This window comes from Stenella coeruleoalba (assembly GCF_951394435.1).
Source record: "Stenella coeruleoalba genome assembly, chromosome: 15".
NCBI lineage: Eukaryota > Metazoa > Chordata > Mammalia > Artiodactyla > Delphinidae > Stenella > Stenella coeruleoalba.
In genome coordinates this window covers 36517159-36535517 of record NC_137161.1, presented here as the reverse complement: position 1 = coordinate 36535517, position 18359 = coordinate 36517159, and the positions used below count along the sequence as shown (strand labels likewise).

The 18359-nt window shown below is 43.9% G+C and overlaps 1 protein-coding gene across 2 annotated transcripts; it reads right to left on the bottom strand.

The window, feature by feature from the left end:
- Positions 1–811: 811 nt before the first annotated feature.
- On the bottom strand, positions 812–12880 carry LAMP5 (lysosomal associated membrane protein family member 5; the record flags this gene model as incomplete). 2 transcript variants are annotated; one of them, XM_079945168.1, is made up of 6 exons in its annotated part: positions 812–1028; positions 9825–10013; positions 11381–11486; positions 11610–11741; positions 12112–12284; positions 12817–12880. In XM_079945168.1, the coding sequence occupies 6 exons, from the start codon at positions 12878–12880 to the stop codon at positions 850–852; spliced, it is 843 nt and encodes a 280-aa protein (XP_079801294.1). In that variant the 3' UTR covers positions 812–849. The 2 variants fall into 2 exon arrangements, with proteins under 2 accessions (XP_079801294.1, XP_079801295.1); XM_079945169.1 differs by lacking the exon at positions 11610–11741.
- Between the last annotated feature and the right edge of the window lie 5479 nt (positions 12881–18359).

Here is an 18359-nt window from a genome sequence, read left to right as displayed (position 1 = left end):
GAAAAGCCAACTCCCTCCCTCTCCCCCATTGTTTCCTTGCTCTTTCTTTGCTTTTCCTCTTGCAGAAATGAAATCCCGTCTTCATCATTCCCCTCTCTCCTCTGGGTGCCCCAGAAACCATTTTAGTCTGTTTTCTTGTTTCAAGAAAGCATTCAAATGTTAGACAGTAGTGTGTTTTAATTCATTTTGAAAAACAAACTCACATGGATTGATTCTTCAGGTCCCCTTACTTGGACCTGACACACTATGAAGTCCAAACAACTCTGCATAGTTACATTAAACAGGTTCTTGTGCTGTGAATTCACTGGGTGCAGGTAGCAGTGAAACATTCCCAAGGCAATCACTAGACATGCAGAACGCCAGCCAGAAGCAATGGGTCACTTTCAGGGGTCTTGCTGCAGGAAGCATGAGGCTGTATTTGGTGTACGTTGACAACGGTATAGGGTAAGCCATCTGTGTTCAAGGGAGCAAAGCCTCCAATATTCCTCTTGAACTTTAAGGGGTGTCTTTCCAAATGAAGTGTGGTTTCAATCCCTAAACTTCAGAGTCAGATACCTTTCCGAGTTTTACGAGTTGCTGCTTGGAGAGTCAAGGCCAAGCCACGATGAGTGTAAAAGCTGGCTGACCCCTTCCTTCCACTCCCCAGCAACTGTCCTTCACCCCATGAATCCGAAAGAATCCCCCCATCCTGCGATTTAAGCATGGATGCAGGCCAAGCAAGCCTTGAACACCCACGTCTGTTTGATTGAAGCTATGTTGGTATATCCCATGTACAGGTGGAAAGTGCTTTTGTTTTTCTACCTGATCCAGCCAGCGGAGGGGGGCTGGGGTCTGTCTGCCTAATAGTTTCTAGCCCATGTGCTTATATTGGGATCGGTCCCTAGGGATCTGGACCTGGTTGGCAGTCATTTTGTGGTGGAGATGGTAAATCACCAGCGTTACCACAATGACGAGGCCCAAGATGAGCCCCAATATCAGGGGCAAGGTTTCCTCCAACTGCTCCCGCTCATCCACTGGGCATTTATGCTCTGAAATGGGAAAGAAGAAGAAAAGCGATGAGCTCCTGCCAAAATATTCTGAATCGTAAGTCTGCTCAAGAAAACTAAAAGGCAGATAGAGGTGAGAAGATTTCTCAAGGAAACTTCAGAGATATTTTCTTTTTCAGAAACAATACTTCCCAATCAAACTTAAGGCCCAATTCCTTAAAATTTCTGCATAGTGTAAAATAAAAATACATCAGTTAAATAGGGCAATATTCAGGCTATTGGATTCCAGGCCAATGTCAATAAAGCTTCCAAATGATTTATGCAAATTTTCAGAGTTTGGGCATTAGGCACAACCACCATCATTTTTATTGTTTATTTAATTTTTTAAACTTTTTACTTGTGTATAATGTACATAGAATCGCAGACAAAATACACCTTTTAGAAAATCTGAAATTACCAGGTGTTGTCAATGATACAGAACAACTGGAGCTCTTGTCCACCATTGGTGGGAAATGGTACAATCACTCTGTAGTAAGGTAAGGATAAATATACACCTACCTTATAACCCAGCATTCCACTCCTAGGAATTTACCCAAGAACAATGAAAACATATGGACACAAAAAGACTTGAACATAAATGTTCATAGGAGCTTTATTCATAATAGCTTAAAACCAGAAACAACCAAAATGCCCATCAGAGTAGAATGGATAAATAAACTGGGGTATATTCATACAATGGACTATTAATCAACAATACAAAGGAATGAACTATGGCTCCACGTAACAAAATGGATGCATCTCAGAAATATTATGTTGAGTGAAAACTGTCAGACACAGAAGAGTACATGTTGTATGACTCCATTTACATGAAGTTCAAGGGCAGGCAAAACTAAGTCTATGGTGATTGAAGTCAGAGAAGTAGGGAACAGTGTGTCTTGCAGAACAGGACACAAGAGGACTTCAGGTGTGATGGAAATGTTCTGAATGTTGATTTAGGTGAGGGTTATGTGACTGCAAGTATAGGTGAAAACACACTGAGTTAACACTTCAGATTTGTGCATTTTGATATATGTAAATTATACCACCATTTAAAAAAGAAAGTGTAGGGCTTCCCTGGTGGTGCAGTGGTTGAGAGTCCGCCTGCCAATGCAGGGGACACGGGTTCGTGCCCCGGTCCGGGAAGATCCCACATGCCGCGGAGCGGCTGGGCCCGTGAGCCATGGCCGCTGAGCCTGCTCGTCCGGAGCCTGTGCTTCGCAACGGGAGAGGCCACAACAGTGAGAGGCCCGCGTACAAAAAAAAAAAAAAAAAAAAAAAAAAACAAAATCCATGTTCTAAAATAAGTTAAAAATCTAGGGCTTCCCTGGTGGTGCAGTGGTTGAGAGTCCGCCTGCTGATGCAGAGGACACGGATTCGTGCCCCGGTCCGGGAAGATCCCACATGCCGCGGAGCGGCTGGGCCCGTGGGCCAGGGCCGCTGGGCCTGCGGGTCTGGAGCCTGTGCTTCGTAACGGGAGAGGCCGCAGCGGTGAGAGGCCCGCGTACCGCAAAAAAAAAAAAAAAAAAAAAAAAAAAAAGAAAGTGTAGAGTTTGATGGATTTACACCACACACATCAGAACTGGTATCAGAATTGTGGTGCCAAAAGTATTAGCTTTAAATGGATAATAACTTTGGTATAGTTATGGGGAAAATCATCTAATACACCATCCTTTAAAGAAGATAGAGGAGAAAAGCATGGTGTATTTTGGCAAAAAAATTATGGTCACAATATTATTATAGTTTATTTCTTTTTTTTTTTTTAATTTTGTGGTACGTGGGCCTCTCACTGTTGTGGCCTCTCCCATTGTGGAGTTTATTTCTTTAAAAATTGTTTTGTTGCCTTAGGAGAAAACCTGAATTAAACACATCACCGGAGAAGAATATAAAGGGAGTATTAAACTATGGACGAGAAGTCAAAAGTAATTATGGGAAAATAAGGGGATGTCAAAAATTATCATGAAAAATACTGAATCCCCTTCCCCACCCATCCCCATTCATTAAGTGGTCAAAGAAAGGGGAATTCCTGAGTTCTCTTTCCCTTACCCACCATTCCAAAATCCACAAAGCTCTAGAAACCACAAGTACTTTGTATCATTCATGTGGCAGCAAAAGCTGGCTGCTCTGATTCTCATTTCTCCTCCTTAGCATGAAGATTCATGTGTTTCACTGCAGGAAACAGATTCATTAATCTGTTTGATGACAGGAGCTTCCCTGAGTCTTCTGGGTCTTATATAATATATGGACAATGCACTGTATTATCTTCCTAAAGTCCAAAATTATTCTGAATTCTGAAAAACATCTAGCCCCAAGGGTTTTAGGTGAGAGATTGTGAACCCATAAAGAAAAGCCACGCATTCCCCTCTCAGGCTTAAGCCACTGTCTTCAAACTCTGCCTTTGACCCCCAGGAAAAACAGTATTTTACATCACAACCCAGAACATATGTATACATACATAACTAAAACCAAAGTGTTATAAAACAATGGTTTTCCTTACTTTGTGCTGCTAATAATTTATCCTCTGTACTATTCTCTTTCATTTAAAACAGTGCTGGTCATGACCCACTAAAGCAGAGGTTATAATCTTTTTAGTGTCAGTGTGATGAAACTATACCCCTTCTCAGAATACTTATGATTGCATAAAAATAAAACACATAAGATTACAAAGAAAACAAACTACACTGAAGTTCATATATTAAAATATTTTAAAATAATATGAGGGACAGTTATATATATATTTATTAGTACACAGGTATACTGGCTGTGATTGCAAAGTAGGGAGAAGCATAACTGTTACTTTGCAAGATCTGCACAAACGTGTGGGAAGAACAAGACTATAATTTATATTGGTGACAAAGTCATAGGTATGATTAATACTACTGTGGGTTGTTACCTTTATAATTGAAGGAAATGTTAAACATTAATTAGAAATTAAAGAAAATAAAGATGTAGATGTTTCCTATTGAAATGTACAGACCCCTTGAATTCTATACACAAACACTATGCACTCCAGGATTATGATCCTGTGCAATGAACTGATTATACAGCCCACAGATTATAGAGCAAGGACAGTTGGCCTCGATTTCTGTCTGGGAGAAGAGCATCCCTTGAGCCCAGCTCAGAGTCTGGCTTTGGGTGCTCGGAGATCCCTGACTCCCTGTTCATCTCCACAGGTCTTGGGGTCCCTCACACCTCTGCCCTGGCTGGACTTACAGTTCTAGAGAACACAAAACAGAGGCCCAGGGTGGATGGCCCATGATTGGAAAAAGCAACAACCATCCCAGTCATTGCAAAGAACCAGATGAAGACAGATCAGACAAAATTGTGTAACTGCCAGCTGCCAGTTCAAGTCCCCTCAACCATAAACCTGGTGTGCCCAATTCAATCCTGAATCATCTTAGGTTCTGTTTTCTAGACGTGTGTTTTATTTTGTTTTGTTTGATGACCACAGCATTTTAAAGTTGTATTTACTCCCTGAGGCAAACAAACTGTAAAAGCTCTTAATGAAAAGCAGCTCCAGATGAACAGCATTGAGATGGGCCACGGACCAGGAGGCAAGCTGATTGCTTTCTCCAGCTCTGCTAGCGCCACAGACTTTTCTTGTTGGAGAAGGTGGGCAAGGCTTTTGCTGGCCGTGCTTCCCTCTGCTGTCTGATAGGGCAACTGGAGGGAGGGGTTTGCCCCTCTTTCCATATCTTCTCTGGACTGGCTCGGGACTCCTGTAACCTCAGCAAAATGTATTTTGTGTACTGAGAAGATGTTAAGATGAGTGAGCTTTGGAGATCTTTGGCTGGAGACAAGCAGATGCTCTCACCAAGATGTAAGCACAACAGTAAATAAGAAAACAATTACTGATTGATGCCAGTGTGTGCCAGAAACATCCCTGTGCACAAGGAAGAGCTGTATAAACTCTTTCCCACTAGCCTGTAAGCTCCACCAGGGCAGGGAAAGTTCCTATATCCCAGTACTGGGTGTACAGGTGTACAGACACCAACAGGGTCCTATGACCTTGGTATACACCATTCCCACCCATTCCAATAGGCTTTGACTACAAGGCAGGTTAGACACCCTGGAGAGCCAACGCCCCCCTTCCCCACCCCAGCAGCCATCAGTGGCAGATGGGAGTTGGAGGGTAACTCAGGTGGGTACCATACTCTTTCCCAGAAGTTCCAGCAGTGTGAGCCCCAGTGCCCACAGTGGTAACCTGCTCACTTATGCACCTGTACTAGCTTCCTTGCCTTCCCACCTCACTTCCCCACTCCACTAGCAGTGCCTTCTAGAACCACCTAAATAAATTACTTGCCCTTACATACTTATAGAGGATGTGCTTCTTGGGGAACCCAACCTAAAACACTAGGCTCCAGAGCAGTAGCAAGAACACAGAACGCTACGACTGGCTGGCTATGTGGCCCCGCGCTAGGCCTCTGTGTTCCAGCCCTCGACACAGTTCTCTGTGGTGTTAATAACAGGATTGTCTCCCTCTGGATGCTTCCCCAGGAGGCTCTGAGAAGGAGCACCTGCTCAGGTGGCATGTTTCTTCGCTGAGAGGTGCCACGCAAACCACAGGTGCACACAGCACTCTGGATCAGCATCGGCACACCATGCCCTGGTTTGCAGCATGGCAGCCAGTCTTGGGGCGCTCAGTTGGGGGTGATGTACATTCATTTCCACTAAAGCACAGTCATTTGTCTATAGATCTGGGTAAAATACAGATCAGGTGGTATCTCCCAAACACACTGTTAGAAACAATGATAAGCTCAAGAATTCAGAGCACCCGACAACCTTTCTGAAGATGGCCCCTCGCATTCACATGTCTGGTACAGTTGCTCAGCTGCAGCAGCTGAGGCTTGGAGAGGCTAAGAGCACAGGATCTGATACCCAAAGACAGGTTCCTGTCCCAGCCCTGGCAGCCACAAGGAGCGCAGTCTTGGCCAGTAACTTTACCCCTAAGCCTCAGTTTCTCCACTGTAAACAGGGATCTCAGTACCTTCTTCACAGGTCTCTTTATTTGTTTGTTTCCCCCCTTGAGAATTAAGACGGGCCCAGTCTATATGTGGCGACTTAAATGCCCATTAAACCTGAGTGTTTAACAAAGGGGCACAGAAGCACCTTCGTGTTCTATTACGTTTCTTCTGTCTTTATGCGTGAGAGTCGCCTTTAATTCAAGCCATTAAAATACTCAGGCTGATCTGTTCCCTCCCAGTGATTCATCCTCCATGCTAGCACAGTCAGAGTTCTCCTGGGGCCTCACTACCAGGAATGAATTGTGGAAGGACAAGTTACCCAACACCAGCTGAGACACATGGGCTGCCTTGAACTGCAGGCTGAGAGTTGCCACACCAAGTGTACCTGTTATAGAAATAAGCTGGCCTCCGTGGATTGGCCCCTCGGTGGTTTATATTTTCACTGCAGGCTGAGACCCACATCCAATTATTAAAAAAAAAAAAAGCCCAAACAGACACATTTAGCCATTTAGGGCCTGTCTGCTTTGCATACAAATCTCACCCAACAGCTATTACCCACTGATAGGATAGATAAGGCCCTAAGCTTCTGCTGCCCCCCGAGCTCTCTGACCCAAAGACTCCTCCCCGTGCTGCTAAGTGACATCACCTAGATCCATAGCCCCCTCCTGACACCCCTCTCCCTGCCAGGACATCCCTTATCCTCCTTTCCTTTGGGATAGTGGTCCCCAGGGTGCTGTAAGCCTTCTTCTGGACAGTCCCATGCTGTGAGGGGCTTTCCTTACACAACCTGCCCAAGTGCCACCCAATGAAGCTTGTGTGTTTCTGCCTCTCATGGTCATATCATATTCCTTGATCAGCTCAAAATCCCTCAAATCCCCCTACCGACAGTTTGCCATGGCCAGCAGTATCAGCAAGGAGCTTGCTAGGAATGGAGTCTCTTGGGCCCCGCCCCCAGAACTACGGAACCAGACTTGACTTGACATGTTAACAAGATCACCAGAGCTGTGCTCAGTGATCTGGAGCCTCTGAGCTACTTTCATTGGGGATCAGCATAGTAGCCAAGCTCAACAGTCTAAAGGGATTTGTGTGATAAAGATGTCATCCCCATCTGGGCTGCTCTCAGCCTCTATGAGTGTCCACTAACTCATTTCACTGACCCTTCCTTGCTTTTCTCAGAATCTATGAAGGAGGCAGGTGGGAGACTGCAGACTGCCAGGCATGACCCCCTTACACAGGGAATAGGCTCTTCATTGGAAGCCCTTATGCTGCATGTCCTGCTTGCACACGACAGAACGCATGCACACAGTCCTGCAGTGGGCGTCAGACATATGACCAGGTGCCCTCCCCACCGCCACGCAGGCAGGCTTCACTCACCCACACAGGCATTAGCAACACATCAGAGCCTCCTTCTATTCTGGGGAGTGGGGTCCAAGTGCCAGGTTCCGAAAAGGCACTCCAAAAGGAATAGTTCAGATTCCACCAAATCAAATAAAATGATCTCTTACGAAACACACTGGGGACAGGTGCTGAGAGGCACAGACAGGAGGAACCAGGAACAAAAGGATCCCTGCCACACAAAGGCACATTGATTCAGTGAGAGATCCTGAATAAGGCTTGCCTCCTCCCAGGCTTGAGCCCCAGGGCACCATACAGGAGGCAACACCCTAATTATTCCCCAGAAAAGCCTGGGTGAGACAAGTGCAATTTGCTTGTGCTTAATATATCTGCATTTAGGAAGTTATACATGCTTACAAACTGTCTAAATCTATCTATTTAAGCCCTGGAAGTGGATAAGAACTGCTTTTTATACAAAAACGTCATTAAATCTATGCCAAGAATATCACTGATTTTTAGGAAAACAGCTCTGGTCCTTATTCAGTACTCATTTACTCTTATTTTGTACACAATTCTGACATCTATGAGATCTGATTTCTCCATTCATAAATGACTATAAGCAGCAACTTAGAAATAACCCAGAGAGGGTTAGGGTGAGATTGTGATAAGGAACTAGTAAAAGCAGCAATTATAGCACCAGTAGTACCAAGAAATGAAGAAGTGTCTAAAAACCATTGACCAGAGAAACACAAAGAGTAACTAGAGACTACTGAAAGTACCTATACGAACTCAGAAGTATGTGATCCAATATTTTCAAAATGAATTCTGGGCCATCCATAATCATAAGTCCACTTACTTTTAATTACATTTAATATTTTCAGTTTAAGAAAGACACTTACATTTTATAAATACTTTCATAATCCACAGTATTTTTTAGTATTAAGATCTTGGCGTTTAGTTTAGTTTCAATTTTGTAGAAAACACATTAAGATGGAATAGCCCATACAGGTAAGAGCCATAACAGGTAGGCATGGCACTGCTGTACTAAATGTATTAAATTCTGATTTGCCTGGCTTTGAAGCATTTGCAAGTCTCTATTAATTGAGCCCACAGCTTCGGAATATCAATTCAGCCAAAGTTAACAGGGCATCTGCAATGTGCCAAGCACTGTACTTGTTACTAAAAATATAAAGATGAATAAGAAGGAGGCCTTTCTCTTTAGGACAGTTTAACTTAGGAATTCCTTAATGCCTTCTGAATAAATCATGGGGGGAGGGATTCTATTCCGTATACTTTGAATGGGCGGGGCATTTAATGAAAGCTGGACTCCTTGGGACTGATTTAATGATTTGTGTGTGACCCAGGTGGGCATTCCCTAATATCCTACACATTCGAATGGTTGTATTCACCTGGGGACTGCCAGCCCAAAGGTAGGCATCAATAAAGCAGTCAGAATCTCTCCCCATTTCTTAACCACAAGGAATAAATGAGAATATCAAACTGCCTTTAACAACCTCCTCCAGACAACAGAGAGAGAGAGAAAAAAAATGAATGGGAGAATTCACTTACTCCACTTGCCCAGAGTAAATTGTTGCTAGATTTGGACAAATTGCAGAATGTGAGCTTCTCTCCTGCCCTTCTTCTGGGATGCATAGAACCAGGAAGATATGGACGCCCTGAACCTGCTCCAGCTGGATCCTGCCTGACCCCCTTCCAGGGCTTGCATAGACTGCGAAGAAGCCTTCTTGCATGCCCCAGAGGGAGCAGATCAGGGGCCTTGCCTCCTTGGAACCTCATGGGTGTCCCTCCACACAAAGGTGAGAGCTGTACAGAGGCAGGTCTCCATGAGTCTCTCTCTGTAACCTGTACACACACACACACACACACACACACACACACACACACACACACACACACCTATTGCATTCTGGTCACACAAAAACTTAGACTTACAGTGGTAGAACCTAGGGCTGGAAGTGTCTAGAGGCCATGGTGAAACTGAGGCCCACATAAGCAAAGGCCCTTCTCCAATCCATGGCTCTCTCAATAGCTGCTTGGGATTTTTAGCTGCCTTTTCCTTGGGAAACTTGCATCAAAATTATATATTTTTTTCAGCTGACTTTCTTATCTTTCTCCCTATCCACTTTCCTTTTTTGGCAAAGGAGGGGAGGAAAGGAAAGATGAAAAAATAAGGGAAAAAAGGAAGGGAGGGAGGAAGGAAGAAAACAGAGAAAAAGAAGGGAGAGAAAGAGAGAGGAAAAGAAGGAAGTGAAGGAGGAAGAGAGAGAGGGAAGATGAAAGAGAAAGTCATTGTAGTTGATACAATTCAGTTTGTTGCCTTTAGTCTTTGAAAAATATTATAGAGGGAGGCAGTGCCATGATATCCTAGAGAAAGTCCACGTGGTAACAGCCTGGTACCCTGGCAGGTTGCCTTCCACATCCATCTTGAGGTCAGCCTTTGCTTCCTTCCTCTCCCTCTCCTTCTGCCTCCCCACCGACCTACCTTCACTGAAGACAAAATCAGAGATGATGTCAAAGGGCTGGATGTGGACCGCAGACAGGATCATGGTGACTGTCTTCTGCGGATCACTGGAGGCTAGTGAAATGGTCTGCTGAGCTTGACATTCATAGGACTTTCCAGCTGGGGTGACCAAGGCAGATAGATGATGCGAGTTGGCTGTGTGCTTCCCGGCTGCAGGGAAGGCCCAGAGCAATGGTTAGGCCCCTATAGGGCTGGCAGAACTCTCATTATGGTGATCCAGATAGTTGACCTTTGCCTCTTAGCCCAGACCCCCCCTCTGATCCTCTGCTGACATGCCCTGTTGCCTTGCCCGGCTGGGGCTATGCAAATGTGAATGCACCCATTCTTTCATGAGCATGGATTTCTTAAATATTAATTTGGAATTTCCTTTTGGAAGAATAAAGTGATACCTAAAACCCCAACCCTTTTTACTATATAAGACCTCACAACAGAGATTCCAAAGATCCACAATGAACAGTGACTTGGTATCCTACACCTCGCACTGGCCTGCAGAAAATAAAATATCTTCCTCAGCAAAACATGGCTGCTGCTAGTACTCTGAGCAGATGCCCTTGTACGCATACATATTCTTTGGAAGCCTGCCTCACCCCTTTTCCTCCTTTTCTGGATTAAGGTTTTTTTTTTTTTTTTTTTCCTTTTTTTTGGTCTAATTTAACTGTGTGAAACGTTTGAATATGAATTTTGATGAAGAGACAAAATTGCCCTTTTTACTGCAATGATAAGGGGTGAAACGGAAAAGATGACATATGTATTCTTATACATGTTCAGTAAAAATCTTTTCCCAACTCAGGTGCCCAGGTGATGAAAGGCTTCATTATGAGTAGATCAGATAATTTACAAAATAAAAAAATACATAAATTTAAATGTGGTCTTTGATGGTGCCTGCAGATCCCAGCATTGTTATTTGGAGCCTAGATATCCCTTGCCACAATATTTTTGGAGGATCTGGGTAGTTGTTGTAGTGATGGGCATGAAAAGCTAATAAATAAGGATGGTTTAGAGTCCACTCTGGGGTGGCCGCAGTGGATGACTGAAGATTGCGGTGAGGCCTGAGCAATGCGCCAAAAGATCTGAAGGACATCAGATTCTGACCCAGAATGAAAGTCATACTGTCCCCCTTGAAGTTTTAGCGCATAAGAATAAAAACCAGGGTGCAGAAGAAAATAAAAATACAGCTTTGTCCTTCTCCGTGCTTCTTTAAAGGACAAATCATAAGAAAGCCATCCTGAAGCAGCCACAGGAAGACAGTCCCTCAAGAGACATCTCATCCAGGATCAGGTGATGGGTGACAGGCTGGGCCTCAGGCCCTGGGTTTCTTGCGCATCTACAGGGCCTGAAGGCCAGAGGACCCACCGGCGCTCCCGCTTGCTTCCTCCACCTTGGAGAGCAAGTCCAGGGCTACCTTGGCCTGGGAGCGCAAGGCCCTGACCCTGAGGAATTCGGCCTCCAAGCCTGAGATCCCTGCAGTGTCTGCGCTTGCCCGGGCTCCTTTCCCAGCCCTGCTGGTCTCTACTCACCACTGACCGCGTCTTTAAAATGGGTCTTCTCCGAGGAGTCATAGACAAACTGGACCTTGCTCAGCCTCCACGTCGCCTCGGGTCCCTTGGATGTGTTGTGACTTTCCTGCCGAGCGGGGCAGGCGCGCGTTAACCGCCCGAGCAGATCTGGGTGGGGAAACGGAGGGGCGGCCCCTACCCACACCCACCCGGAGTCTGCAACCCCTCTGAGCGCCCCACTAGCACTTACCTTTACAAACAACATTTTGAGCGCGTATGCGCGATCCACCCAGAACACCTGCAGCTCCGACTCGTTGTGGCCACAGTGGCCCTTCACCTCAGCTCCCCGGGTCAGTGAGATATCAGCCTGTTCCGTGATTAGCTGGGAACACAGACGCCCCGCACCCCCTCAGCGCGCGAGCCCCAGTGGGGGCTGTAAAGGGCAGCGCGTCCAAACTCCGGGTCGCACGCCTGGGCACTCCTTTGCGCGCGCGCTCCCAGGTCCAGGAACATGCGGTTAGATGCTTTGCGTGCAGACCCGGCCGTTAAGGAAGCAGAGAGAGGGATTTACTTTCAAAGCAGGCGGGGCGAGCAGAAGGCATTACAAGCCGGAACCCCCATGCAGCATTTGGGAGCAGCCTGCAGGGTGTAGGGGGGAAGGCGGGTGACCCAGGTCTTCACAGGGTCTTGAGGGAAGGTGCCCTTCGTCCCTGGAGCCCTAGGAGCAAGCTGCGAGGGAAAAAGTGCCTTACATCTACATAATTGCTGGCCCACACATCATAAGGGACAATAAATTTGGCTGCAAACTCTGCCATGAGACACGTCGTCCCATTTTCCCGCACCACAAATATATCTTTTTCAGGGTTAGTGGAGAGGCCTGAGAGATTCTCCACTTCTTGTTCTGCCATGATTCGAGCCATTGTATCTGCAGAAAACAAACAAAAAATCCTATCGGTTAGGGGCTCAGCGAGCCCACGCGTCTCGGGCACAGGGGTGGAGAGACAAGGAGGTCTGCGGGCTTTGGGCTGCCCAAGTTCCTTGCCGGCTGCAGGGCGCTCTGAGAGCCGTTTCGCTGACCTAGCGCCAACAAATTCGACTTCGTTGCTGTTAATTTATAATAAAAATAAAATTAAAAAACATTTAAAGCCTTATTAATTTGTAATCCGACTGGCCTTTTTCTTCATCTTAGGCTTTTAAACCAAAGCTTTCTCGCCAGTGCTCTGAGCCCACGAGGCAGGCCTGTGCAGCATCGTGTCTGGGATTGGCGTACAAGTGTGTGGCTCTCTGGGGAATTCCCTGCCACTGATGGGAAGGTCCTCCCCTCCTCCCCCCAAAAAAGAACAAACCCGCCAAACATTAGGGCCACGTTTTGACCTTAAGCTAATGGCTTTACTGTGCCAGTTCTATTCTCTGCAAAGAGTGCACCCTGCTCTGGCGGTTGCCGAAACGCTACTCACGGAAGAGCATCAGAAGAACTCGAAGTCTATTCATGCCGAGAACGGCTCTTCCTCGGAGATCCATCTTCGCGGAGCAGCGAATAAGGCCAGTGGTGCTGCTGCAGAGGCCGCCCGAGAGGGAATCCCTCAAAGTCGCCGCTGGAGTGAGCCTGAGTGAGCGAGGGGCGGGGGCACCGAGAGGGAGGAGGGAGGGAGCACGCGTTCCGTACGCACTGGCGGACTTGGTGTGGATGGAGTAACGCACCGACCCGGGCAGGGTGAACGCTAATGTGCTCACTGCAGAGGAAAGGACCGCGTGGCGAGGGAGCTGTCCACGGCTGCGAGTGCTGAAAGGATTCGGTTGTATTGCTGGAGTGATTGTGGCTGAGCTTGTGCAGAGCTCCAATGAAATTTGGGAAGGCTAAAATTCTCCCTGAGTCTGTTTCCTGCGCTGCAGTTGCATCCGCAAAGATGATTCTATCCTGAGAAACTTAATAGCACCCTCCGACTTATTCAATATCCCTACCAGTACAGTGATTAGGTGGTGAAGACATCACACCACTGGAGTCCTGGCTTCTGAAAATGCTTCTAGCTCCTGAAGGAAAACGGTGGAGCACAAATTGTTGCTGCTTTGGGGGAGGAGGCGTAGGCAGGAATAGGGAAGGAAAATGCTATGGCAACAGCTTCCTGCATTTGGAGACATCGCCTTCTCTCCCCTGCTCTCACGAGCTCAGGGTTTAAAGTTAAACTGATGCCTCATCAAGTGAGGCCGTTAGTCAATGCAGTATGTCTATTTGGGCTTGTTTTTTGTGAGTTCTGTTCTCTGATTGCACGAGGACTTTGAACTCTGGGGTCACCTACCCTCGCTCATTATATTGTGACTACTCTGCTAAGAGGAATGTAAGTGAACCCAAAGTTTGTGAGGGTTATGTAGCATCTTTTAGGACAGTCCTAGTTATATGCACACACACACACACGCATGCACACATATAATACTCTACAGCATCTAGTGGGACAGAAAAAACAAATACTACGGAGCTAATTCCTATATTTACACTTTTTAGTAGCTTGCTTGATTTTTAAATATTTAGCTCCATAAATCAGAATACAGCACTTTCAGCAATAGGCATACTGTCCTAATCAATTGTAGTGATGTCCAAATATTTTACTTCTTAGTGGTGATTTCATTATATGAAAAATCAACAATATAATGTCATAAAACAATGTCATAATAAGGGGCAAATTGCAAAGTATTTTCATGTTCATTGTCAAATTTGATCCTCCCTACAACCTTAGAAGGTAGGCAAGGGAAGATATACCTTATTGTGGTTGTACATACCCCAAAATTGAGGCTCAGAGAAATTAAATGACCTTCCTCAATGTCACATGGTCAGTAAAATTAAAATAGAAAAATCACATTATTTAACTTCATAGGGATCATTTTCATTTTTCCTTATATAATACTTTGACTCTAAAACATACCATACGTTGATTTCCATTAAAAAATCTTTATTCAGTGACCAAATAACAAGCTAACACCTAAGATCTCTAGCTCACATTCCTGAAATGTATAGAGTGCTGTTTTAAGTATAATAATATTCTGACATTATGCTTGCCACAAAGTGTTTATACAATTATTTTTTCAAACCTGTTCCTATATCAATAATGAGATTAATAGCAGTTCAAATTATGAAGTAATGTTTAAATCAATACTATATTTTTACATCTTTATTTTTATCTCTGTATTTTGATATTTCATCCAAACATTTCTCAATAACTTTATATAACTGAATATATATAGAAGCACTGAGGCAAAATTGTGATTGATACAAAGGCAATTATTATCAGTTGACAGTGGAATTTGTAAAAATTATATATGCCTAATGATTTGTCATGTTAGCAATTGTTAGTAAACGCTTATTTTCCTGTAGCACTGTAAAAATTAGAAAGCAATGAGATATAGGTAATGGAACATTTATATATTCTCTTTCCCTCTCTCCCTTTAGTAAATGAGGAAAGAAATGAATGGATTTCAGTCCAGGAGTCACTATTTATTTTTTATGACCTTGTACAGATTTTAGTGTTCCTCACCTAAGAAACTGGGATAATAGCTCAGGGGATATCTGGTTAGGCCAAGTGAGCCAATGATTATAAAAGCATTAAAAAAAAAAGACAAATTAATTTAGACCATAAGCATTAACTGAGTACCCACTACTTGCACTATGTTTGGTAATCTGGAAACCCAAAGATAAACAAATACCATTATAAAGTAGAAGAGATATCTGTAACAGTTAGGACACTTTCTCTTGTGACACATTATTGCAGATATCTTAAATTATAAGTTGTTAAAAAAGCAACTGAATTAATTGATGATTAGCTGCTTTAATAATAAAATATTAGATGGGACATAGCATTGGTCATGAATCTTAAGTTGTTGTAGTTGATTTACAAATCAAATAGTGGTTCCTTTGGAAAATGGTTTCTTTCCATACCTGACATAAATGTTGTTGACCAGCAATTGAATGAGTCAAAAGAAAAAAAAAGGAAGCAATTTTAACTCCTTTTCTTCAGAGAATCATCTTCAAAGCATAATTAATTTAAAATCCCTTTGGGTATTTAATCTTAAACATAGCTTTACAAACACCCATTAACTTATTTGTCTATCTGTAATGATTCTTACATTGCCAATAGAAGTCAGGTCATTATACCTACAACTTTCACGAACATTAATTAAATACTTTCTAATCATCCTTAAAAAAACTTCAGTTCTTTAAAATTACTAAAGAGATAATAAAGGAGAAAAATGTACCATTAAATCATAGTAACAAAGTTTTCCAGGATCCATTCCATTCTTCATTTCTTAAGTGGGAGAGAAAGTAGGAGAAAAAATGCCATAAGCATGTACACTCATGTGGATGATAGCTGTGTCAATTTTCATCAATGCTGCCGGCAGTCAATACAAATGTCACCCAAGTGCACTGGCTTTTGAATCTCTTCTCAATCCTCTAAGTCCTTCAAAGGATTCTCTTCAATTCTGGTATTTACTTATTGAATTAGTCTTTATGAATCTCATGCATGTCATTGAGTGGTTACTGTTTCATGGATGTGGAAGAAAAGACCCACTGTATGTATAGAACTTTTAGTTTGGATGAAAGAAAATGAGAAGAATCATGAAGATGTATGGTTGCCTGGCACAATGTGTGCACAGATGTTTAAGGAAAGAAAAAGTAAGATAGCCACCCCGGGGTGGGGTGGAATTGACCAAGGAGGCCTCTTGGAGAAGGAGATCTTAAAGAAGTGGACAAATTGATCTAAGGTAAAGGATAAAGAAGGGCAATGCAGATGGAAGAAAAATATATTAAGTAGGAGAGTCAGTGCAAAGATGTAATTCTTCATTGCTCCATATTTATCAATTTGCAATAAAGAAGAAATTAGACTCCCAAATCCACAGTGTCTTATACATAACCTTTATTTAACTTCTTTATTTGGTAATTTACCCATATATGGTATATGCAAAAGAATGGCATATGCAAAACATTCTAAATAAAATTAAATATTCAACTTATTAGATGTATCTCTTTATACTTGGTTGCACAAGCAACTGACTTGTACCTGTAGAATCAAAAGTGGAAAGCTAAGCTTTGTTGCAGCTGAAATTTGGCTTGTTGATGTTTCAATCCACTTTACAGTGAAATGTAAAAATGTACTCTGGTGCTGCTGTTCCCACCACCACTAATGCTCTCCCCTGACCCAGCACACACACACACACACACACACACACACACACACACACACACACACACACAGATAAGGAAGCACACATGGATAAAGGAAGGAGGGATAACTGAACTGGACAAGATGCACACAGCCCTTACACCCAAATTACTAGTTACCAAAACATTTTCTGTGCTCAACTTAATCACTGGACAATTATTTCATTTAACTTAATCACTGCCTTTGAAAACCTTTGAAATCCTTTTGGGATAGGAATTGAAAAATAAGTATACATAAAAATATTTTGTGCATATATTGGCAAACCCTAGAATGTGTGGAAAGAATCAGAAAATTAAGTTTGGCCCTCTGATGCACTCAGCTTGCATGACCTTGATGAAATTTCCCTCATCCTTCCTGTCATTGGTCTCTCCTGCAGCTAGTTTAAAGAAACCAAGCTATTTCTGCAATGAGGGTAACCAGCGGAGAAGACAAGGCACCAGAATAATAGCCCTTTCATTGGCAATGTATCTTCATGCTAAGTTCTTAGAAAATGTCCTTTTATGAACTCATTTAGGATAAATGCCTTCACATAGGAGGGAATGCAGGGGACAAAGTGTCTCTAAAAAAACTACCTGAATAAGCAGATGGTGAGGCCAGGTGATCATTCCTGAAAGGTTCAAGAGCACAGGAATTATTTTTATCTCTTGAGCCAGTAATTAGTTAACTGTTTTTAAAACAGTTTATGATAGCTACCGCTAGCTTCAATGTGTAAAATTTTAGGCTACTGAGTACAATCAGTCCTCTTGGCTTTCCTGGCAGTGAGGAAAATCTTAACACGGGGGGGACCCGGGACTTTTCTGTAAAAGACAAGAGTCAACTGAGAATTTTAAAAAGTCCTTTAAGAAGTTTTTTTCTCCAAGAAATACTAACAGTCATCCCAGTAGGCTTAAGGTTAGACAAGCTGTGGCTCATTTACAGCAGCTTGCTATCTGCGTTCTGAGATAATGCACTTCTTTAAAATTTCTTTTATCGTGTATCACAGGGGTTCCTTATTCCCAGTTACCTACTCTTTAAGTTCTCTATTTCTGCATATTCACCTGAAGATGTGTTGGAACTAAGGGAAATTTGTATTAATTGCTATGGGGTGGAGAGGGTGAGAGTGGGGCGGCCAGTCAGCTGAGCTTGGAAGGAAGCTTTGCTGGTGCGGACCTGGAGCCCCGGAGTTGCCCTGGGGTGTTCTGATGTTGTAAGTTTGGGATGTTTCTATGGCTGTTTATTTGAAACCATTGCAAGACGTTTGCTCTGGTAACCAAGAAAGGGAAAGAGGAAAGAGTCTTCAGTGTATTGGAAAGACGACTGGCATGGGAATCTAGGAAGCAATATGTTAGCTTTATTACTCCACTAACAAAAACTTCTGGGAGGAATGGTTTCACCTCTCTGGTCTTCAACATGCCTTTCCTACAAGATCCTTCCAGGACTGCATGCCCCGCTTCTATGGGTGACCTTAGTTAGGAAGTGATCTGAGCAATTCTTTCTAGGGGAAAGAAAAAAGCAAAATCGAAAAACCAAAACAAACAAACAAACAAAAAACCCGCTGAGGATTTCCATTACTAAAGCTTTCTATCCCAACGCGCAAGAAGCCTGCACAGATCTAGACTCACGGATTGCGGCCCTCGGCGTTACCTTTGGGTGACACCGAGTCACATGGGCCCGGTTGCTCGAGGTCTGGAGCTTGGCGGGGCTGGGGCTGCGGACTCCAGACCTGCCTGCTTCTGCCCGAGAGACAAGAGATGCGCGTTACGGCGGTGCGCCCAGCGGCCCGAACGCCGAGTTCGCGGCGACCTCAGCAG